This window comes from Perca flavescens, chromosome 15, assembly GCF_004354835.1.
Source record: "Perca flavescens isolate YP-PL-M2 chromosome 15, PFLA_1.0, whole genome shotgun sequence".
Classification (NCBI taxonomy): Eukaryota; Metazoa; Chordata; class Actinopteri; order Perciformes; family Percidae; genus Perca; species Perca flavescens.
Genome location: NC_041345.1, coordinates 34,382,639 through 34,402,074, shown reverse-complemented (window position 1 = coordinate 34,402,074; position 19,436 = coordinate 34,382,639). Strand labels below are relative to the sequence as shown.

The 19,436-nt window shown below is 39.9% G+C and overlaps 1 protein-coding gene across 1 annotated transcript in view; it reads right to left on the bottom strand.

Annotated features, from left to right (window-relative positions):
- scn4ab (sodium channel, voltage-gated, type IV, alpha, b) overlaps positions 1-12,243 on the bottom strand; it is a 94,128-nt gene extending 81,885 nt beyond the window's left edge. Inside the window, 3 exon segments of the mRNA XM_028599566.1 lie at positions 2,677-2,861; positions 3,957-4,012; positions 12,172-12,243. Coding sequence (XP_028455367.1) covers positions 2,677-2,861; positions 3,957-4,012; positions 12,172-12,185 — 255 coding nt within the window. The 5' untranslated portion in view covers positions 12,186-12,243.
- Positions 12,244-19,436: the final 7,193 nt, after the last annotated feature.

Here is a 19,436-nt window from a genome sequence, read left to right as displayed (position 1 = left end):
TTGGCTATGTCAAACTGATTTGATTGCATTAGTATTTTTTATGTAGTTCCAGATACTCCCTCTGGACACCTTCATGGACAAAAATGCCTCATTGACTTCCATTATAACCACATATTTTGTATCTCACTGCCTTTACATTATAAAACCATGCATTCCGTAATGTCAGCATTTCATTTTGAACAAAAGTGGTCATATTTGACATTTTTACAGTAATCCACCAGAATCAACCATTTTGCCCTTGTTGGCCGATGCATGAAATCCTTGTATTTCTTCCAGTTATATTATGGAGCTGTGTGCGTGCGTGCGTGCGTGCATGCGTGCGTATGTATGTAAGTGTGTGTGTGTGTGTGTGCGCGTGTGCATGCGTGTCTGAGTGTGAGAGAGAGTTTGTGTAAATCTGTAAACAAGCGCTGATAATTTTAGGGGTGAAAAAAGCGCACCTTACTTTTGCCAGTTATATTTTGGAGCTGTGTGTGTGTGTGTGTGTGTGTGTGTGTGTGTGTGTGTGTGTGTGTGTGTGTGTGTGTGTGTGTGTGTGTGAGAGAGTTTGTGTAAATCTGGGTGAAAAAAGGGCTTCTTTTGAAGGATGCATTTCATTTGTCTTTGAAGATGTGCTTGAATAAAAACACTGTCTCCTGCATTTGTTGTAAAGAAAACCAACTATTAGTGTGTTCATGCACCTGGCTCTAGAGAAGGAGAAAGACCTGGAGCAAAGAGAAGAAGCCTTTATCTTCCAGCGAACTGCAGGACTCATCTAAAGATGACACAAGTTTCGGGAGTCTGACACAAAATGGTCACTGGTGTCCTCCAATTCTGTGAGTGCCTCTAACCCTTCCTTTGAAAGTGGAGAGGACACTGAAGATTCTGTCCATCCTAACATTGAATGGACAGTGAAGAATTGGCAAGTCTGATCTCCATCTAATACTGAGACGCTGTGCAAAATTCAAGCACCGACCGGCATGATGCCAGAGCCCACTAGATATGCCATATCAAGATTCCATGATGTGGCATCCTCTTTCCACCTTTTCTTCACTCCTGACGTGATGCAGCTGATTCAGGAAATGACAAACCTACACGGGAGGTGTTCAATCTCAGGATGGAGTGATGTGGATGCTCAAGAGAGTCGAACATACATGAGACTTCACAGGTGTGTACCGGTCCAAAAGGGAATCCACCCGGAGCCTGTGGGATGTCCATAGTGGGAGACCAGTCTTCAGGGCCACCATGTCCCACAAACCATTTGAAATGATAAGCGCCAGTTTACAGCAAATGCAGGAGACAATGTTTTTATTCAAGCACGTCTTCAAAGACACATGAAATGCATCCTTCAAAAGATGCCTTTTTTCAGCCCTAAAATGATCAGTGCTTGCTTACTGATTTACACAAATTCTCACTCACACACACACACACACACACACACACACACACACACACGGAAACACACACACACACACAGCTCCATAATATAACTGGAAAAAATACAAGGATTTCATGCATCGGCCTACAAGGGCAAAATGGTTGATTCTGGTGGAATACTGTAAAAATGTCAAATATGACCACTTTTGTTCAAAATGAAATGCTGACATTACAGAATGCATGGTTTTATAATGTAAAGGCAGTGAGATAAATATATGTGTTGGTGGAATGGAAGTCAATGAGGCATTTTTGTCCACGAAGGTGTCCAGAGGGAGTATCTGGAACTACATAAAAAATACTAATGCAATCAAATCAGTTTTGTTGCTTATCTTTGACATATCCAAGACTCTAATCACCACCACTTGAGCAAGTTAGAAGTTGTTTAAGTGATTTATGAAAAAAAAGCAGAAAAAAATATTGATATATGATGATTTAATAGCAGTTTTTGTGTGTGTGTACATTTTTGCCACGAAGGTGAGCAGTGTTATTTTTTTTGAGGAGGACATGAGGATTAAACTGTGTTTAGTTTATAAGATAAGAAATAACCTGGTACCCAAGTATTTATGTAATTACTTTTTTAAATTAGTGACACGCACAGCTATTCCACCAGGGGGAGTTCCACAGATTACAGGCCCTGCCGTTTTAAGAGCTGTATGGGAAAGTACTCTTTCCTATACTCGGCAGCTGTCTTGTGGAATGGTTTACCTTCCAAGTTTAAATTGTTGAGCTCCTCCTACTTTCATTTTAAATCTTCAATAAAAAAAATGGTTATCAAACCCTTAAACAAAATCAAAAGATCCTTGAAGTATTAGTAATATGAATATTGTACTGTTGTCTGTACTGTATTGTCTGTTTGTGTGTCTGCATGTCTATCTGGGAGTCTAGCCCTTTTTTATTGTGTTTTAGATCTGTTTTACTTGTTTGTTTTGATTATTTAGTTGACCCCTTTCCCCTTTGTCCTCAATGTTTTTAGTCCATGTGGTGTTACTCCCCTTCCATCTTAAGGGACCACAATGGAAACAAGCCTTTGGGCTTTATTGTGTTTTTATCCTTTTGAAAACCTATTATTGATTGTTGTTCAATAAAGTTTTTCAATTCAATTCAATTCACTATGTTGTGTTGTATTCCCTCAACAGCAGACACAGTTTGTGTATGTGTCTAAGACAAATTTATTTTGGAAAAATAACAATATATCTCTTCTTATATTATCCTATTGTCCTTCTCGCTGGTTGTAACAGTTGTTGATTCCTGTGATTGTACCTCGATGTTCTTCTCTTTCCTCCTCTGGCGCTCCTTCTCCTCCACTTCCTGTCGCCGTTGGATTTCCTCCAGCGAGGCTGGCGTGAAGCGTCTGAAGATCTCTGAACCAACAGGGGGTAGTACAGGCGCCATGCTGGCATCATGCAGTGCCGCTCCAACTCCACCGTCTCCTAGCAACCGCCTTCCTGCAGCGAGAGGAAGAGGAGAGTTAAAGTTACCTGACACTGAAAGACAGGTTTACTGTCCACAGACAACAAGCTAACAATGAAAACTCTCAATCAGATGGGCTGTTCACTAGTTAACTGAACCTTAACAGCTGGCTTAACGTACAAACCAGGGCACCCAAGCTCACTACCGGAGTGTGTACCAAAGATAATACACTTGGTTCTAACCTATGGTTTTGTGATTGCCTCAGCTTAATATCATTGACAATTAAGCAGAGAGATACGAGTGACTGCCCTTTAGCTTCATAGGCAGATACTTTTGCAAATCATCTGCATAACAATGAAACAACAAGTTGTACCGGTCTATAATCACCCCTAAAGGCAACATAAATAAGGAGAAGAGGATGGGGCCATGAATGGATCCCTGTAGTACCACACAAGAGAGAGAAGAGGTCACCGATCATTACAGAGAAGCTCCTGTTGACCAAATAGGAGCTAAACCATTTCAATGCCGAGCCTCGGATGCCCGATGATGAAGGTGAGAGAGCACAGCATGGTCCAGCGTTTCAAAAGCTGCTGTGATGTCCAATAGAAACCTGCACAGCACCGGTGTCTAAAGACTCTTAACAGTGCTGGGACGCAATCTGAAACCAGACTGGACGCTTTCAAAGAGTTGTAAGATGTAAAAAGGCTTGTTACTGTATTAAAACATCTTTTTCAAAAACCTTAGAAAGAAACTGCCGATGAGAGACCGGTCTAAAATTGGACAATAGTGAGGCTTCTTAAGGATAAAATCAGACGCAGAGCTGCTCAAAAAACACACACACACACACACACACACACACAAACACACACACACACACACTTGTCTCTTGTGTCTTCACCGTTGCCAGGGTTCACCCCACCCTTGCGTTGCCATGGCTGCTGCAGCTGTTAGGAGTTATCAGTTTAGCCTCTGGTGTAAAGTTGCAGTCACACACACACACACACACACACACACACACACACACACACACACACACACACACACACACACACTTCACAATTCATTCCTCTATGTGTTCCTACATGATTTTCTTTCAGCCCCTCCTCACCTCCCTCTGATCAACCACTAACCTCTCCTTGTCTCCTCTCCTTGTCTCCTCTCCTTGTCTCCTTCAGCAGGTGTTTGGCTGTGATTATAAAAAGTCAATTAGATTAGTTAATTGATTAAGTTATTGATGGATCAGTAAAACATTTATTGAACCAATGGTTGTTATTTTCAGGAGTGAACTCTACAGGTAAAGTAAACTGATCACTCTGTCATTGATCAGTTCTTCAGAGATTTTCGTACGAGTCATTTTACAGATTATTAAGATGATCACTCGCTGTAAACATGCAGCAGGTAGCGCCCCCTACAGGCTGAAGCTGTTATCACAGCATCAACATAAACACATTTATTAACTTCATCTGTCTGTCTTTCTGTCTGTCTGTCTGTCTCTCTTAGATTGTGTGTCAGCTTAGTGACTCTGCTGGTTCCCACAAATATTAGGCTTCAGGCAGCTAAATACAGCAACACCCACCCACACACACACACACACACACACACACACACACACACGTTTTCTGCTGTCAATCGAGTTTCAGACCAACAACACCAATGATGAAGAATTGAAAAAAATAAATAATACATTAATAAAGAGCAGTAGCAGCTGTGTTTTAAATACAACTTTTTATTTCAGTGAACACATCTTTCAAACTTCAAAACTCTACTCTACTATATTGTAAATTATCTTGTAAATTATATTGCTATATTTTTTTACATTTACATCTAAATGAATAAAAACAAAGATGATGATGTGATGGTTGGGGTCGGCTTGCTGTGAGTTTGTTTTATTTTCTAGTTCCTATTTTGCTCTCACTGTCAGTTTCTTGGTTGCTCTGGCTCTCTCTGCGTTTCCTCTGGGTTTTTTTTTCTCCTTCCCCTCCTACTGCAAGCTGACTACACACACCTGGGGCATTTCTCAATACCAAGAATGCAAACTACGGACTCGTGTTCTTGGGGAGAACGTTCTTGCTGGTTGTTCTTGGAAGAATTAACTCGCAAGTTCACAAGCACAGAAAACACTGTTAACAGTTTGAGACGATGCCTTCTTCCTGTTATTGCTCAACACCCCCAGCACAGAGGCTACCTGCAGGGCTCCAAAATAACAGCTAGATATATAAACCACAACTATATAACCACTTTGTATTAAAACAATCTCCGCACAAGAAAACCTCATAATGCTATTGCAATAATATTGCAATAATATTGAAAAAAAACAACTAATTGAGCTTTAATTTTATTGTTTATGGTTTAGCTCAAACACCCTTTACTTATTTAAAAGAGTTGAACGCGATCCCTATTATTGGTGTATAAGTTTAAGTCAGTTTAAATTAAAAAAATAAATAGGCATATGCACTGGCGTGTCCTATGTGTTCCTATTAGTGTTAGGGTTAGGGTTAGGGTTATGTGAAATTATCATTTCTATATTATTGTAGTGCACTGTATATGCCCACGGAGATGGAAATTAGCAATTCAAATTATAAAGGTTGGTGTCTCCCCTTTAGTCTACATAACATGCCATAGCATGTTACCACTTTATGTACAACTGTTCATTTATCATACAGACTGAAACTCAACTTCTAATAAATCAGAAAACAAATACACCAAAAATATGAACTAAATACAAAATATAATGTAGGCTATAGCTTATGGCATAATTTAATAAAATTTAATAATAATTTAATAAGTCTCCCGAAAAGAAACGGGTATATCTCATAGACTAATAATATACAGTCTATCTATGGTATATCTCTCCTCTGCCTGCTGCGCTGTGTGTATGTGTGTGCTTGTTGAGTTTAACTCCAAAAAGACAGTTAACACAGGTTCTCGTTAATCTTATGATGAACATGTGTTGTGATATTTAAACAAACGATCCATCAACGGGGTCCTACGGCGGGGTCTCCGAGTGTGACTGCCCGAGCGCCGAGCTAGTGGCCCCGACAGGCGCAAGCTGGCGGCCGCGTCAATTTATGGAGCTCCTAAAACTCCGAAAACTTTGGAGCAAATTGTCAATTCGGCAAAGATTTTTGCAAGACTGCCTATATTAGAAATTTAAACTTTTCATTTCGTGCTTAAAATGTTCTCAGAAGTGAATTTAGTGATGAATAAGATGGCAAAAATTGTTAAAATAGTCCCGTTTTTGGGCTGTCTATGTACTGGAAATCCAACCCATCATTGAATGCTGAAATGAATGTTGGGATACAGGTGCTGTGAAGTTCATACAAGTTACCAACCGATGTATCCTCGGTAAATGGGTGTGTCAAGAATACATCCGGGAATTTTAACCGTTCTTGGTGAAATGGGAACTTGTGTATTGGGACAGTACTTTGGCAACACGAGATGACGTTACACAGGGACACAAGAACACAAGTCAATAGAAGAACACAGATTGGGAAACGCCCAAGGTCATGGTTCCATCATCACCCCTCCTGCCGCGATCACCTGCTTGTCATCTACTCCAATCAAGCTCTGCATTTAAACCCCAGATCCAGTCACCATCTTCGCTGGATTGTTATTTCTGCCTTCCTTGGTGATACATGCTACAGCTCTTCCTAGATTTAGCATTGCTGGTAAACCCTGTCAGTTCTGTATCAAACTTCTCTCTGTGTCTGTCCTCCGCAGTTATCATCACCTCATCTCCGTACCCAGTCAGCTGGCCTCACCATCTGGTCCCATCCCCTGGTCTCCCTGCTTTCCCAGAGTCCCTCTTCCCCTGCCACCCTGTTTTGCCCTCTCGGCTTCCAGAGCTCTAGTGCCTCTCCCCGGGCTTCTCACTCCCAGCTTCCCCTTTATTTCCCAGCCCCTTCGTTGTTTCCCTCCTTTTTCCTTCCCAAATAAAAACACTTGTTTTCCCTACATCTCGCTTTTGGGTCTGTTCTGTTACCAGCGTCACAGATGACTGGACAAACAATAGGAACTCATTTTAGTTTGTGATGAGATGGTTCAAGTCCCTGTATAGACCAAAGTATGGAGTGTGGACTGGTAGCTGGAGAGGTGCCAATTCACCTCCTGGGCATGGCCAAGGTGCTCTTGAGCAAGGCACCGAACCCTCAACTCACTCTGACATCTCTCCATTAGTGTGTTTAGCATGTATAAGTCCTGAGCATATTTGTAATTCAGGCCTGTGTTCAATGTGTGTGCAAGTGTACTAACCGAGTGAAAATTGTGAATTTCCCCTCACGGGATAAATAAAGGCATTCTTCTTCTAACCCCACTGCAGATGTGTACTCATGTTTAATTTCTGTTTTCTGAACCCAACCAATGTGGTGAAACTGATATTTGATGAAGTATTGTTACGTGACAATCAGACGAACTGAAGTCTCTGCTGCTAAAGGACCAAAGGAGCTTCTCAGGAGTTTTGTCAACAACTTTATCATTTTTTATTTAAATTCTCATTTCAAACTAAATATATTCCAATGTGGACCTTCTCACTGGCTCCAGTTTGGAGCCCCTGCCTGCAAGTGCCCAAACTTTTACCTTGCAGCAAACGCTGAAAGATCGCTATCTTTTATTTTTAAGACCCTGTGTCTCTGTTAGTTTCAGGGCTTCACAGAATGTAGGCGAAGTTTGGACCCAAATGCAGTTCAAAGGAATTTATTAAAGATAGGCAAACACATACTTAGAGAATAATCCACACAGCAAGAAAATACACAACAGGGAATGAACAGAGAAACTAACAAACGACAATCCAAGAGAGCACACAACAGCAAAAAATAATCTGACAAGACAGAAAGACAACACAGCCACTAAATACACAGGGTAACCAGCTTAAACAAGGAACAGGTGACACAAGGAAAAGGAACAGGTGTAACTGGCATTCTTTTTTTCTGTTCACCAGCCACCACATTCCATTACAACAAGGCCTGCTGGGACCTGTGATGACAGCGAGCTGCTCAGAAAGGCAAATAAAGAGATCACTGACTATAACCCTTGTAATGTGTTAGAAAGCTGCACACATTTTTTGTGTTAGCTGGTCAAATTTGATGGTGATTTAACTCAGCCCAAAATACTCATAAAACAATGATTATCATGCGATATAGTTTTTCACCTCATAGTTAACTTATTATGTATTCATTTACATTTAGTGTACATTTACAAACTATTTTAAATGGTTTTTTTGGCCTCACTGATCTTAAAATTATCACACTCGTTTTAAACTTTAATTTTTTTTTTAATTCACACATTATATTCCAATAATGAAGACAATGGATACTTATTTTATCTGACTATAATATACTAATATTAGAACACACCTCCAAAATTATTTGCATGTCGTCATTTTTAAATTAATATTATAAACCGTAGTGACATCTGTGGTGTTTAGATTTAGGTTAGGAAAAAGGTAAGTCTTTGAACAAGAATACACATGTGTGGGTGTGTGTCGTGGTTGGGGACATTTGCACAAAATTTCAGTCAATGGGATGCTAACGGGAGGTGATGGCTTGGTAGCATCAAAATGGCTCCATAGGAGCTACACGTTCCCAGTTCGATCACACTCACCAGCTCCCACCTATGGCCTCATATGTCACCACCTCATCCTTTAAACAAACACTCTCGCTGCCTATTCACATACCACTTCTAATTGACAAACTACATCCCTTCACTATGGTCAAACTGTATTTCGTCATCACGTCAACACCAATTTATAGCATGCCAATTTGCTCAACCTCTGTTCTCTCCCCCAGGACTCCCAACAAATCGCAAAACAACATCATCTGTAAATAGCCTTGCTCAACACTCGATCACTAAGTAAAAAAACTCTCTTCCTGAATGAATTCATCACTGACAAGAAACTGGACTTCCTCTGCATCACCGAAACCTAGCACAGACCCATGGACTACTTCTCACTTCACCAGATCACACCAACAGGGTTCACCCACACAGAGAAACCACGGGATGGGGAGGTGGCGTTGCCACTGTTCACAGATAGGATATTAAAATAATAATAAAAATGTATTATTATAGTTATTATATTTTATTGCTCCAGTTGTTAGTCTCGTTTTAATTAATAATGTTGGCAGATATATGTTGGTTTAAAGAGTCAATCTGGAATGTGTTAGAAGAGTTTTGGTTGCATTATTCTAACATAAACTGTTGAAAATTGTGAATTAAAGTCACTAATGCTCTCCTACAGAGGCCACTGACACGGCAGCCAGCTGAATTCATTCAGGTTTATGAGCCTGCCGGTAAATACTAACAAGAGGAACCAGCATGTTCCTGTCACAAACCATTACAATCAATCTCAATCAATCATTGGGATTCACTGTTTCAGTCCTAACCCCCCAAACTGTAACAGTTGCTATTAACAGCAGCAACTGTTTGGCCTGAAAAAGTGACAGCTTCTGGCATCTCACCAGCAGCAGTTGTCGTGACATTTAAGTGTCGGCAGTTACTGTGGCATCCTGCCAGAGGCTACAGCAGCTACAAACAGCAGCTACAAACAGAAGCAGACAAAGCAGTAACTGAAACGTTTTGCGGTGCCTGTTACAGCACAGGCCACAAATGGTGGAAGTCTCTGTGTTATCTTGAGTCACAAACAACATTATGTCAGGTCTGAACAGTGGTAGCTGTCAGAGTCAAAGCAGGTGCCACGATCTGTAATTTTACCACAGAATCTTACCCGGGGCAGGGCACATGCCACAAATAGCAGAAGCTTCAGCAGCATCTGGCTAGTTTCTGAGGCAGCTGTCACCGAACCAAAAGCTGTCACAAACAGCGGTGCTACCATGGTTTCCACAGCATGGCCTTTATCAGGGAAAGCTTTGGCAAACTCTTAATGGACCAAGGTGGTTCCACAAGCAGTGGCAGCTACAAAAACCTTGGCAGCTTGCAGAGGCCCTGGCAGAAACAACAGTGAATACATCAATACAGACACTAAACTACCCAGATATATTGATACAGATCACTGACACTAAACTACTCTGATACATCGATACAGATCACAGACACTAAACTACTCTGATACATCGATACAGATCACTGACACTAAACTACTCTGATACATTGATACAGATCACTGACACTAAAACTGATACATTGATACAGATGATACAGATCGATACAGATCACAGACACTAAACTACTCTGATACATTGATACAGATCACAGACACTAAACTACTCTGATACATCGATACAGATCACAGACACTAAACTACTCTGATACATCGATACAGATCACAGACACTAAACTACTCTGATACATCGATACAGATCACAGACACTAAACTACTCTGATACATTGATACAGATCACTGACACTAAACTACTCTGATACATCGATACAGATCACAGACACTAAACTACTCTGATACATTGATACAGATCACTGACACTAAACTACTCTGATACATCGATACAGATCACAGACACTAAACTCTGACTCTGATAGATCACAGACACTAAACAGATCACAGACACTAAACTACTCTGATACATCGATACAGATCACAGACACTAAACTACTCTGATACATACAGATCACAGACACTAAACTACTCTGATACATTGATACAGATCACAGACACTAAACTACTCTGATACATTGATACAGATCACAGACACTAAACTACTCTGATACATTGATACAGATCACAGACTAAACTACTGATAAACTACTCACAGACACTAATACTAATCGATACAGATCACAGACACTAAACTACTCTGATACATCGATACAGACACTAAACTACTCTGATACATCGATACAGACACTAAACTACTCTGATATTGATACAGATCACAGACACTAAAACTCTGATACATTGATACAGATCAGACACTAAACAGACACTAAACTACTCTGATACATTGATACAGATCACAGACACTAAACTACTCTGATACATTGATACAGATCACAGACACTAAACTACTCTGATACATTGATACAGATCACAGACACTAAACTACTCTGATACATTGATATAGATCACAGACACTAAACTACTCTGATACATTGATACAGATCACAGACACTAAACTACTCTGATACATTGATACAGATCACAGACACTAAACTACTCTGATACATCGATACAGATCACTGACACTAAACTACTCTGATACATCGATACATACACTAAACTACTCTGATACATTGATACAGATCACTGACACTAAACTACTCTGATACATCGATACAGACACTAAACTACTCTGATACATCGATACACATCACTGACACTAAACTAACTAAATAATTAGTTCATTTTAAGTGAGCAGTGGCTGGCATCACAGAAGTCATATATATATATATATATATATATATATATATATATATATATATATATATATATATATATATATATATATATAAATATTTATATATCTATCTATCTATCTATCTATCTATCTATCTATCTATATATATATATATATATATAGATAGATAGATAGATAAAAGGTTTGCCAGTATCAAAAGGGTCTGGGAACTGTTGCAGTCATTTTGAAGGAGAAAGATACACATTTCCTCATGTGCTCAGCCTGTTTTTATTTCACAAAACATGCAAATTAACTGTAACTAAACCAACTTTCCTAAAACGGATATCTCTCTTTCTCCAGATGACATTAATTACTTAACTAATAAAGCTAATGAATAAATTTGGGAAGAAATAAGTTAAAAGTTTGATATGATGGTGGTTTCTTACAGTAGTTTGTTCTTGGCGTCCCCAGTCGGTAGTCTCTGTGTGTAAAATATGTTGGTAGAATGAAGGTTAACACCTTAACACTCATTAATTATCACTAACAAAGTCAACAGTTTAAACATCTGGAAGCATCCTCTGCTAGTAAAATTCATTAATCTGATCAAACACAGAAACATTAACGCTGTTAGAAAACACAAGTCTTACTGCGTTGAGCTGCTGTTGGTTGGTCCCCTGCTTCAAACTGAAGGTGTGTGTGTGTGCCTGTGCGTGTGTTTGTGTGTGTGTGCATGTGTTTGTGTGTCTGTCTGTATGTGCGTGTGTGTGTGAGAGTGTGAGTGTGTGTCCATCACTAACATGTCGTTCAGCCTCTTGTCTTTGTGATAACAGGCGCCACACAGACTCACAGAGACAAACGGAATTGATGTCGTCAAATTTTTCACCACAAGATTGCGCCAGAGAAAAAATTTATTGACACAAACATAAAACTTCACACCAACCACCTTGGGCCAAGGCCATTACTATTTAATCAGATATGTGCACCCACAACAATAAACACCCCAAATATTATAAAAATGCCATTCACTGCAGAACTATCTTACCTGTTGTGGTACATCTTAGGAGTGCCCTGCCCTGCTGAAGGAACCTAATCAGGCAAACCTGTATGTCCTGTCCTTGATTAGTTGACATCACAGGCAGAACCAAAACCACAATGAAACCATAAACCCATAAACCCACTAAACAGGGCCTATATCAAATGATAAAGTAGCAAATCAACTAAAACATTGAACTTAAATATTACACTGAAATTAAGTATTAAGCAGACACAATACATTGTGTATTCACACCCGGTCAGTATGCAGAATGGCCATTAAAAACTCCTTCATTCCCCACTGCAGTCACCACACTGAACAGCCATACATAGACAACATCCAAAAGCTCTATTAATTTTCTAAAAAAAACAAGCAGAGTAAGACGTCTTTGTTATTTGGACTGAACGTGTCAGCATGAGTATTTTAACTAACTTACCTTAAGAACACAAGAACGCAGACTGAGAAAGGCCTATTTGGAATCTGCACATTTTCATCTCCATCAGAAGTTATTGCAGCATTTTTTGGGTTGATACATACACAACAGTGTCTTTCGCGATGTTTTCATTTTGCCAGTTGATGTTGTGATGATGTTAAAAAATTATATATTGTGCAGCCCTATTTGTTACACAGATGTAGTGCAAAATGTAGCTATTTTTATAAACTCAAGAATTGATAAAAATTATCAACAATCCCTCCGAAATCCCACATTGAGACACAATGACCTCAAGGACAAGAAGTTTATTAAATGTTGGACTGCTCCTTTAATAAAATGAAACCAGTCTTCTTTTTTCTCAGAACTGTCTGTCTGATCCCCCCCACACACACACACACACACACACACACACACACACAGAGCTGTTATCAGTGTTGTTGTTCCAGCAGAGTGTGATGTTGTGCCACACTGATAGAGAAAAGTCCTTCTGCTTTTAAATCACCACAGATGTGTGTGTGTGTGTGTGTGTGTGTGTGCAACTGAAGACTGCAGAATGTTTTTGGACGCAGTCAGAGACGCCCGGCATTTCCTCTCTCTGTCAGCTTACCATGCTAAAATAAAACGATGTGTGTGTGTGTGTGTGTGTGTGTGCAGCATCCTGTAGGAAGTGAATGAAAGACAACAGCTGACAGAGTCCTGGAGTTCAAAGGATTTCACTAAATATTGACTATAAATAGGTCTGTGTCCTTAAATGTTGATCACATCTGACATAAACTCAACTTAACATGTTAATGCTCAGATTTATTTTATGTGTGCGTGTGTGTGGGTGTGTTTGTGTGCTAATGTCACCGTCAAAGAATAACTTTTATAAAAAGTCAAGTCAGTTTTAGATATGTGTATTTCTATAAGTCTTAGTAGTAACGTCTTCATAAGCTTTTTAAATAATAAAAAACTATTAGAGATAAAATTCATCAACTCTTGCCTCAACCTGTTCTGGTTTATCTTCAAATGGAGGAACCGTAGAAACATAACATATATTTACACAGCTTTTATCCAATCAACCTTCAATAACTAACGCTAAATATATCTTTAGCTAAGCCATCTACCTGTCTCTTAGACCCCTTCCCAAGTTAGTTATGACGTTCCACAAGGCTCAGTACTTGGACCGATTCTTTTTACCTTATACATGCTTCCTGTATGCAATATAGTTATTAAAGTGCCCATATTATGAAAAAAACACTTTTTTCTGGGATTTGGGGTGTTATTTTGTGTCTCTGGTGCTTCCACACACATACAAACTTGGAAACAAATCCATCCATGCTGTTTTGAGTGAGATTCGGGTTTCTGAATGTATCCTCCCTTCAGTCTCCTGGTCAGCTGGTCAAAATCGGCAGGGCCGTCTACGTCATTGGCCAAAACATTTGGTGTGTGCTAACCACTTTAGCTAATACCACATCAGCTAGCTGTTTCTCCAACTTCGGTCAGTAGGCAGGATTAGCCGGGAGACTTCTTCTAAACGAGGGCCCACTTCCAACTGTGCGTGGAATACCTGCAGACGAGGGACATGGAAGTAGTTCTATAGTGTTGTTGCAGTGTTTTGCCATTGAGAATGAGGTGGCTAACCTCTTGCAGCGCTAGCTTCTAGCTAGTAGTCCTTACCTAGCTACTGTGTGACTCCCAACAAAGATGGTACAGAAGTGAGATGTCTCACTCTGTAGCTAAAACAGAGAGCTCAACACACAGGGTGAAAAGAGGAAATCAGCAATGTGCAGTACAACAAAAATATGGTGTTTTTTGAAAATTAAAACATGTAAACCTATTCGGGTACAACATCAAAATACAATTATGAACCTGAACATGAGCATAATTTGAACACTTTAATAGTTAAACTTCAAGCATGCATTAAGGACATAAAATCCTGGATGACTTACAACTTCCTGATGTTAAATTCAGAAATAACCAAGGTTATTGTGCTGGGATCTAAACACCTCCGAACCAGGGATGTATTAGAAGTATTTTTGTTTCGGTTTGTTGACATGATGCTGTGCGCGCCCACCTCCATCACACAAACAATGGGCGAATCTACTGACATGAGTCATGCAACAATGTGTTTTCAGCGAGTGTCCTAAATCAATGAAATAAAGACTATATAGGGAATAGTAAGCGAGTGAATGAGGGAGCAGTTTCGAACACAGCTCCAGAATGCACTGCACTCCCAGAATGCACTGCGGTCCCAGAATGCAGAGTTACTTGTGGTTCACTCCTTGCTTGAACCAGAAGTTGTTCTGGCCCTCCTTCATGATGGCTGTCTCAAAGCTCTTAAGGCCCTGACACACCAAGCCATCGTTCCTAGTCTGCACGGTGTGTCCCGCCCGCCTTCGTCAGCGTGTTTTTGGGGCCGTTGGCAGTTGTCGGCGTCGGCTGAACAGCCAATTCATCTCATTGGCTGTTCAGCTTGAAAGCTCATCTGATCAATACAATACCAATAAGAGCTGTCAAAACGGGTCAAAGATTAGGTTTGAATGTTCCTTCTAAAAACACACAGGTTCAAATATTGGAATAACTATTTTTGCACATTATATCCATAAAATGGGAAACGTAGCATATTACGAGATATACATAATTACTTACTTAGGCATATTTATTCCAACATAAAGGATCTCTACATACCTACACATTACAAAATATACTAACTTTTTAATAAACTAATATCCTACAACGTGATATTTAATATAAAGACCGTAATAGAATTCTCTCTGCGCCCTCTATACCGCTAAACAATTAGCCCCATAGCAAGCAAGCTAGCTTACTAGCCAGCTGGCCAGCCTCTAAATTGGTATAATGTTTAATTCACAGGCTCTTGTCAAATCTAAGGAGAGCACATTGCTATCTCCAGATGAGTAACATGTTTGTTTGGCTTATTTTACGGTAACCAGTGTATGATGAAGGCATGTTGAGTGGAGGAAATTAGCAAGCTAACATTAGTTAACATTTGGGTCGCTCCACTCACACCGAAGGGAGATTTCTTTGCCCTTAGAACGGATGAAATCCCAGGAGAGGGTTAGGCACACTCTGGTTAGCCATCTCCCAGTACCACTGTCTTCCCAGCAGTTAGTGAAGCAGAGGGACTGTAGGCTCTGTTCGGTTCTGCCGCTGGTGGGTTAGGTGGGAGCCATGAGCGAGGATACACAGAGCAGAGATGTACCCACAGAGTCTCTAAAAGCCTTCAGCTCCCAGGATGCCTGAGATAACTTCTGGTAGGATATGACACTATACATACAATTTAATTGAACTGAATGATACAGTGTGTATATAGTATATAGCAGTGGTTCACAAAAGGACACCTAAACTGACACAAATTAAACCACATTATTAATAGTTTTTTTCTTTTAGATGTTTAATTACAGATAGTGTATGAAGCTCATAACTAAAATAGTGACATTGTGGTCTGTATGGATGGTATTATAATGAAAAAAGATGATTCCCCTTTTTGCTGGGGACCCTGGACCCCCTTCAACGACCCCTGGGGGGGCCCTTGACCCCACTTTGGGAACCATTGCTATATAGTAGAGTGTGTATATATAGTGTTGGTGTGATGTTCTCTGATTGAGACTGAAACTCACTGACAGTTAAGTTAAAGTTTCTCTCTGAAATCTCAGTGGACACACACAGCTACAGTTCCGACCTGCTGCCAGACATGAAACACATCCGCACACTGAGATATCTGTGTGTGTGTGTGTGTGTGTGTGTGTGTGTGTGTGTGTGTGTGTGTGTGTGTGTGTGTGTGTGTGTGTGTGTGTGTGTTTTGAGGATCACATTGCGATTCAGATGCCAAGTAACTTGTAACTCTGAAACCTCCGAATGTGCTGCCATCACATGTGCGTGAGATCAGTGAGACTGACTCTCGGCAGCAGCTTCATTCACTCTTATATCTCTTCAACAGTTTCAATCTACAAACACAAACAACTGACCTTACAGGTCTGTTTCTAGGCAACAGGAATCTACGTCACAACATCAGACAACATAAAGCAAAGTGCTGCATTTCATATTCCAAATGTACCGATTGAAATGAAGATCAGTCTGATTAACTTTGATCCATGTTGTTATTTTTAAAAGTTGGGCGACTCAGACTTCTTCTGTCCTCTGGCAGGAGATCTGAACTCCTGAATCAAATTCGAAAAGATCAAACTGTTTAATGAGGAACTGGAACAAACGGACAGTATTTGTGTTCATTTTTAAGAGAAAGGTTTAAAGGTTCAAACCTTTAGCTTCTATAGCTCTTAGCTCATTGGCCTAAAGCAAGTACTCAGATGTTTTCAGCTAGAAGCACAATATTTAAGCTAGTTCCTCTGCCATCGCTTTTGCACGAGAGATAACTTTAGCAACCAGAGATGTGTGAAGATCCATTAATATGAAAGCTTTCCTGAGTCATTTTTAGCACACATACCATCCGAAACTAAAGCTAACAGTGCTAATCTGACAAGGTAAATGCCTCTGCTGGCCGTTAACCTTTCAGTATGCCCTGCTCAGGTAGTGTTAGCCTGGCCACAGCCACACTGAGCTATATTAGACTACAAGCAGTTGTTAATATCTGATCCCTGATCAGTTGGCCCATAAATACATCCTAAACTCTTACCCCCACATGTCACCTCCGGCCAAAGTCCTGTCGAATGAAACGCCTCATCATCCAGCCAACGAGACACTCTTTAACTTTATGTAACGTTGGAAGCACAGTTAGCATGTAGCCCAGTAATGCTAACCTCCGCTGCTGCTGTCTGACCATCTCCCAGTAACTCATACTGGTCCCTACAGCTGCTTACAGAGGTTCAAAGATCACAGATCTGGAGATTAGTTTACTTTCACCAGTTAGCGGAAGCAGCAGTGATTTGACTCTTGATTATTAACTATTGAGAATTTATAAATATGTTTCTAATTCTGAAAGTTCAAATATGAAACTCAATAAACATTTTACGTTGGAAAATGAAAGAATTAAACATTTTCAGCAATTCTTTGGAATTTCAGCATTCACACGCATTTTCTGCAGGAAATGCATCTTCTAGTTAGAACTGAAGCTTTCCGTGGATCCAGATTTTTAAGTAGTCATTCAGCTCTCAGCTTCTGCAGTTCAGCTTCCAACTGTTGTAACATTTAGTTAAATGGGTTTTAGCAGTGCAATGCATTTGAGACTTTAAGATTTCTGTATTTTCAGCATTCATTATTCACACGCATTTCCTGCATTGTGAAGTTAGAACTGAAGCTTTCTGTGGAGATTTAATGAGCTCAGGACTCTGAACAGCTGATATGATGATGACGCAGAGTTAAATCAGAGAGATAGTGTATCAGTTTAACAGCAGCACAGCAGGTGTACTACACACACACACACACACACACACACACACACACACACACACACACATACACACACACGGTGCGTTCAGGTACAACACAAAATCTGAAGGTGACTCAGTTCTCTTTTATAAATGATTTGTGATTTTTATTTTCATTGTTTTGTTAAAGGTGATTTCAGTTAATCAAATTAATCTAATAATAATCTAAATAATCTAAAATTCTGGTTCTTGCAGATTTAGGCCTGTCCATGCCAATGTTGGAGAGAACAACCAGAAACCTTTGGATTAAAATACTTCACATAGTTGTAAATGAAGAACTCTGAGGCTGCTTTCACAAATGAGCAGTTTGGGCAGATTGTCTGGTTGAAAACGATGTTCTCTGTTCTCTAGAGTTCAGTTCACTTCAGGTGGGAATGATCTGACCCAAATACAAGAAGCTGTACTTTCAACCTTCCACACAGTTTATATACTTATATCTGATTTAAGGGATGATAACTTTCAGATCCATAACTTATTGTGATTACACATCGCTGGTTGTCTGTGTGACATCATCAGTCTCTGTGACATCATCAGTCTGTGTAAAATCATCTCTCTCTCTCTCTCTCTCTCCGTCCCTCACTGTCTGTCAGCTGCTCACATTGTTCAACTTCTTAAATATTAACAACACTAAAGCAGAACCAGAAAACCCAAGACTTTGTCAGTGTCAGCGAGTTTCACTCAGATATTGTGTCCAACGGACCAGCGACCATTTCCACTGTGTCACATTTGTTGACAGTATTTGGTGTTTGACAAAGTGCAGCATGAACGCAAACCCAACCAAATGAAAAACGACGTGATGTTGCACCTTCAGCATTGAATCACACCAAGTCTACAGAACTACAGGTGTAAAAGCACTCTTAATCTCTATACACACAGTCCTTTGTAATATCAACACGAGGTTAATTACAAATGTCACACACACACACACACACACACACACACACACACACACACACACACACAATATCAGTAATGATGGTTCAGTCTTACCTACTCCGGTTGTTTTTTCCCAAATTAATCCAGTAATTAACAGAGTATTTGCTGTCTGTCTGTCTGTCTGTCTGTCTGTCCCTCACTCTAACTATCTTTCTGTCTGTCCGTCTGGTGTCTTCTGGCCTTTCCTCGCTTTGCCTCTATGACTGAAACCTGAGAGGTCAGGTAGTGTGTCATCTCTCACACACACACACATAGACACTCACACAGTCACATGATCATTAGTTCCCATCAGGCCTTTTTAAATCATTTAGTTATAGAAATGTATTCATTTTAAGCCTAAGTTCTGACATAAAAATGGACTTGAATTCATTGATTAATTAATGAAAAAGGATAATTCCCCCTTTTTACTCAACAAAATAAACAGTAGGGGACATGTTTGATTTAGAAAACAGACACATTTTGCTGTAACTTTAAATAAGTAATAATACCGTTATAAGTAAAGATATCCGTAACATGGT